The sequence below is a fragment of the Acomys minous genome (assembly GCF_964271855.1).
Source record: "Acomys minous genome assembly, chromosome: 13".
Classification (NCBI taxonomy): Eukaryota; Metazoa; Chordata; class Mammalia; order Rodentia; family Muridae; genus Acomys; species Acomys minous.
In genome coordinates this window covers 44,288,231-44,294,230 of record NC_140495.1, presented here as the reverse complement: position 1 = coordinate 44,294,230, position 6,000 = coordinate 44,288,231, and the positions used below count along the sequence as shown (strand labels likewise).

At 35.5% G+C, this 6,000-nt stretch overlaps 1 protein-coding gene across 2 annotated transcripts in view; it reads right to left on the bottom strand.

Moving 5' to 3' along the window:
- Nucleotides 1–1,869: 1,869 nt before the first annotated feature.
- The window catches only part of GFRAL (GDNF family receptor alpha like), a 43,022-nt gene continuing 38,891 nt past the window's right edge, over nucleotides 1,870–6,000 (bottom strand). For both annotated transcript variants that reach the window (XM_084752172.1, XM_084752173.1), the window contains exons 8-10: nucleotides 5,896–5,988; nucleotides 4,677–4,749; nucleotides 1,870–2,468 (exon numbers count right to left, since the gene is read on the bottom strand). In XM_084752172.1, coding sequence (XP_084608298.1) covers nucleotides 2,408–2,468; nucleotides 4,677–4,749; nucleotides 5,896–5,988 — 227 coding nt within the window. In that variant the 3' untranslated portion in view covers nucleotides 1,870–2,407. The remainder of the gene's footprint in view (nucleotides 2,469–4,676; nucleotides 4,750–5,895; nucleotides 5,989–6,000) is intronic.

Here is a 6,000-nt window from a genome sequence, read left to right as displayed (position 1 = left end):
ACACAGCTGTGACAACTCCCTAACTCAAGAACTGTTAAAGGCCATTAGACAACTTATGTACTCCGTCTGTTTCTTACTGCTTTCTTCTTGATGACAATTTCATGGCGGAACTGATTTTCAAATATATGCAGGATATCAAAGTGATACCTCGTAGGCAAGCAGAAAATCTGCCGAATGAGATCTGAGCTGGAACAACTACATTTTGAGATTCCTACTGTCTTCCTCATGCCCTGAATGGAATGTTCTCATTGAAGCCACAGGGCTCAGGGAAGCATGAAGAAGAGAAATCAAAATGATTTTAAGAGCCAGAGTGGCAGTGTGAACAGGACCTGAGCCGTGATCACATAGTGGCTAATACTCTGCGTTGTGAGCAGGACCTGCATAGGTCCAAGCTAGATGGGGCCCAAGCACTGAGAGGGCGAAGAAGTCAAACTCTCCCATCTCTAACCAAGAAGCTATCTCCAAAAACAACTGCTTGGAGATAGAAAAGTTAGTTTTCTCCAGTAGAATCTCATTGAGTTTACAAACCACACTTGAGGGCAGGATCCATGTCCAGTAGTATATGGCCAACTCAAAATGAACACAAGGCTATTTTTGTAGAGTTTTTGTTTGTTTGTTTTATCTCTTACCGATTTCTTGGACATGTATTTACCGTACTGGTCTTGGATATTATGGTTTCCAATTTTGTTTTTTTTTTTTAATGGGTTTTGTTTCTTTGTATATATTAGTCTCTGCCTGTGTATGTGTTTCCTGCTTTGTTTTTGCTTTTGGGGGTGCTGTTTGTTGTTTTTATTTGCCTGTTTGTTTCCTAAAGACAGAAATAAGCATTGGAGTAAGATGGTTGGGGAGGCAGGGAAAGATGTGGGAAGGTATGAGGGAGGGGGAACCGTGATCAGAATATATTGTATAAAACATTTTATATCGAACAAAAAGATTCTGCTCAGTGAAATCATGTAGGTGTTATTGTCTTCTTTCTCTGGTTAACAAAAATATTCCTAAAGGCAACTTGACATATCGAACAAAAAGATTCTGCTCAGTGAAATCATGTAGGTGTTATTGTCTTCTTTCTCTGGTTAACAAAAATATTCCTAAAGGCAACTTGACATTATTTTCAGACTGTTTTTGTTTTCCAGAGAGGTGCTTCCACTTTTCCAGACGTTAGCAATTTAGCGATTAGCTAAATTAGCTTGAAGATTGAGATGCCTGCGCTCTCCTCACAGCTGCTCTCTTTGGGTCCACCAGGCTGCAAGGCAGCGCTTTGCAGTTATTTGTGATTTACTAAGTCTTACTTGCCTTTTTTCAAGTGTAAAGTACTGCTATTTAGTTGCCCTAAATACACAGAATCAAATGGTAGGTTCAAGATATTTCATGTAAGCACTTTTATTAATAAAAAAAAAATGAGACCAAGCAAGAGGAAAATATCTGACCATCAATTACAAATATGTCTTTAACTCTAGCATGGTGTCCTTGGATTATTAAATATTTATGTTTGTGTATGACTATAGTCAATACAGCCTTAAGATGATGACCTATGAATGCTGACATGATTGTATGCATTTGTAAAGTATATACTCATTAATTGGTAAATAGGTAAATGTATCTTCCAACCACAATTACACTGATGATGAATCAGACCAAAGTAGCAGTATAGAAAACTTATAGAAAATAGCAATTTAAGTATGTCTTTATTATTATAGACTTTTGTAATTAATCCGCATTATTGTAGTGCACATTAACTTTTCTCAGCCATTGTAGTTGCTTTACATATTTATGTATATTAAAACACCAAACTAAAAATAATGTTTAACACTATCTAAATTATAAATTAATACTATCTAAATCATAAATTGTCAGTTTTTATTTTTATAATAAGCCATTTAACCAAATGTTTAATGTTAATGATTTGATTCCTGACTGGATGCTAAATAAGAATACACAAATAACAAATATATTCAACATTCCCATTAGCACTTTAATTTTATCAACTGAATGAAAAACCATAAAATTGTTCAGAAAATGCACACACTGTGATGAGTCATATTATGAGAGAAGGTAATATGTGTGTTTATAGTGTTCAAGCAAAAATGTCACCTTTTAGATAATACCCTTTCCCTTAACAGGAAATGTTAGCAACTAGTTATGACACCACTCCAATTATTTATTCAAGGGATAACAATTGAGATGTAATATGAATAAATTAATAAAATATATTAAAAAATACAAAAAGGAAAATAAAAACAGATTCGTGACCATTATACATTATGCTCTATTAATGTTCCAGGCATTGTTGTGTATAATGACTCATATAACGTATATCATCAAATCCACCTTCAATTGTATTATTGACAAATGTAATTTTTCTTTGTTTGACTACAAAGACTTGCAGGTGATAGTGAACTACAGCTCACTAAATGACAACACCTTCAGCTATTTTGTTGGCTGAGGAATCCCTTTTTTTACTTGATATCCTATAGAAAAAAAATAAGAGAAAAATTAGTACACCAGTGACAGCTCCTTATGTGTGTGCATGCTTATATTTGAGAACGAAGCCTTTGCTGAGGCACGGAGGTAATGAAGCTTCTGAATGTAAAGTTTCAAGCGTGGAATAGTCTAAGTCTTTCTAAGGACTCTCGCATATTTTTCCTATGATCTCCAAACAATCTTCTTTAATGGCCTAATTTCAAGTAGGCAAGTTTTAAACTATATGTTTCTTGAAAACTTATTTTAAGACAGGGTGTTTTAATTTAGTATGACTATTTAAAACATCTGTGAATCTCTTCATATTGGGTAAAGGCAAGTATCTACGGTGTTTAGACTGGCTGTCTGGTATACGTGACTGAAATCTGTTAGGAGGATTCTTCAATTCTAGGCTGGCGGTAAAGGAGATTTTGTTGTTTGTAATGCATATTTTATTGTTTTGTTCACTATACCTTTGGTTTTGGCACTATTTAAATTCTGGGTTTTATACAGCAATAACATTTAAATTACACAAAAAATAATTTTCCTTAGTAATATGAATGGTTTACCTTAAATATATGCATTACAATTGAGTCTATGACTCAATGGTAGAGCTTTTGTCTAGCATGCAGCAGGTTGCTTAAGATCAACCCCCAGTGGCACAAAAAACAAAAACAAATCAATATATATATATATATATATATATATATATATATATATATATATGAGTAAATTCAAGATTTTGTGTATAATAGTAACAATACTCTTTCTGTCCTCTAGGGAAAAAATGCATTTTGCTCAGGCCAAAGGAAAAAGAAAAAAAAAAAAAAAAGAGGTGAAATTATGGCTAATTCATGGGGAACTCCAACATATTGTTTTGTCTATCTGTGGTATAGTTTTGCACATGAGCCCTCGTAAGCCCGTTTAGCCAATGTCAACTTTGTGTAGATAAAAAGTAAAGGTCAAGAGCCATTTTCTTGGGATAGCAAACTGTGTTCCTTCAAAACAGTATGCTTGTCATGAGATAGGGAGGCAAGAAGAATAATTAGAGGTGCTTCCAAATAATCTAAGCCATATAAAGAAAAGCCAATCAACTGCACATTTTTGTCTTAGAAATTGATTATAATTTTTTGGACTTCAAAAAAATATTGGAGCCCATGTAATATATTTTTAGACTATGCTTGAGGTCTTGAAGAAGCTAGTTTGTTTTCGTACTGGTTTTGGTAGATGTCAAATTAAATGCTTAGAAAGTGTTAAAGACTTAGAAGGGTTGATGTCAAGAAGCAGATACATTTTTTAAACCTTTGTTTCACTTAAAAGTGAATGAATTTGAGTGACCTCAGGCAAAGCATTCAGCATGGCCCTTTGCTGTATCTCTGTTTACATCCTAACTTCAGGTTTTTTTTCTTTTTCTTTTTTCTTTTTTAATAATACCTGCCTGGTTGTCAAGTTCTAATTAGATTTCTTAACTTGCTTTGGGGCAGCACTATGTGTACATGTGCTGTGCAGTTGATGGAGCAAACTTTCATTTGCAGTCAAATGTCAAAGAGAAGCACATATAAAGATACATGATGCTGAAATTAAACATACATCTGCATAAATGTAAGATGAATGCGCAAATGAAAGTGATCCTTTATATAAGGTTGTCCTTTTAAATTAGAAGTAGGTTATCAACTTTTCAATTCTAAATAAGTTAAAATATTTTAAAATCAATATTTAAAATGACATATTTTGGCAATGAGAGCAGCTAAGGTAAGGAAAAGGATTTGCAAAGAGCACACTAATCTCAGAGTGTGGAACTCCTTTTATAGGCATGACTTGAGGCTTCCTTGAATATATATTTCACAAAAATATATTAAAACCTGAGCAAAGCTTACCAAGATATAAGAAGCTACAGTGATGACTATGTCCTCAGGTAAATGTATCTGAATTATACAATGTGTGACTTATGTGATTCCATCAGATTTCTAAATAATATGAACTGGAAACAGTACAGTTCAGTGTGTTGTAGGAAACCCCAGGTAAAAGGCTGATAAACACTTTAATTGGAAGGAACCCATATGCACCTGTAAATGCAGCAGAAAGCCAATCCCCTGTGGTCACATTCCCCTCACATAGAAGACTGACGGCGTTTCCACAGGCCTGCCCCACACGAAGCATATTTAAAACATCCATTCCAAGGTCCTGATTTTGTCTCTCCTGAGTTAACGTTCACTTACCTCAGCTTGAGTATCACCAAGAGAAAAATCCCCATGGTAACCATCATGCACACGACAGCATAGATTAGGTCTCCTGGGAAGAAAAGGGTAAGTGTTGTTCTTATTTCCTAACGAGGGGATGAGATGAGAGACAGTCCTAAACCTTTCTAGCTCTTTCTGAACTCTTGCTGGCTGGGTCACACTTAGCTGTTCTGGCCCAAACCCTTCTCTAAGCTGACTGATTCAAACTGGCTTCTCTTGGCTTCGGACTGAATTGCCCTGCGGTGGGGTGGGGGTGGGGGGTGGGGGGCCTCAAACTAATTCTGGCAATTTGTTCTAATCTTCTGGATCCTTCTAATTCTCTAGCTCATTCAGTTTTCACCTGGGTCGAGCTTGTTCTTTCTGCAACCTGTCTCTGTAAAACTGTCCTAGTAATCAACTCTTGTAAAAAACAAAAGAAAACAAAGACAAACAACTCTCCCTGCGCTGACCCTAAGTAGCCTCTCTTTTCATGAGAATTAGGCACATCCTATCTCTGACTCATTCTGTCAAATCTATCTCTGATTGGTCACTTTGTCTTCCCCTCAATTAGCTGTTACTTTCAAACAAGGCTGTTTCCTTCTATAAACTAATCTTACCTTCATTGTTTGGGATTAAAAGTATGTACTAAGGGTGCGTCTGTATTTTGTCCGTATCATATTGTAATCAGAGTGTGTCTAAATTCCAGCCGGATCACGTGACCTTGAGGGTCTTTGGACGTGATCCCTTGCCCGAGCAGCCATGTTGCCAGATTAAGATTCCTCCACAGAAAAGATTAGAAATTCACTGGACAATGCTAACATGTATCAGGGAAAGCCCATGAGGCGCCATTCCTAAAGAACTATAGGAAACCAGGAAATTCTGAGAGCTAGAGAAATGTTTATCCTCAGGGAAGAGCACAGATTGGTTATCCAATGCCAAATGGCCAGTACTGAAAACATACATATAAGTAACCTACAGACTGAGAAGGTTATATTAGTAATAGGCATATATACTTATATGTATGCAATACTTAATGAATAAAGAGGCCATGAATTTGAAAGAGAGAAAGGAAGGGCATATGGGAAGTCTTGGAAGAAAGAAAAAGGGGAGATGATCTGATTATACTACGATTTAAAAAACTAAAATATTTTTTCAAAGTTTTGAATTTTGGATTTTTAGAGACACTAAGCATTATTTTCATAGAGAATTTTTAACTGACCATCGAAAGGAGAATTGAATCCAGTCAGAGCAATTTCCTTTGAATACGTTCTTTTATATGAGGAAATGTCCTTGACATTAGGACTCGGATAATCTGAAAGAAAAT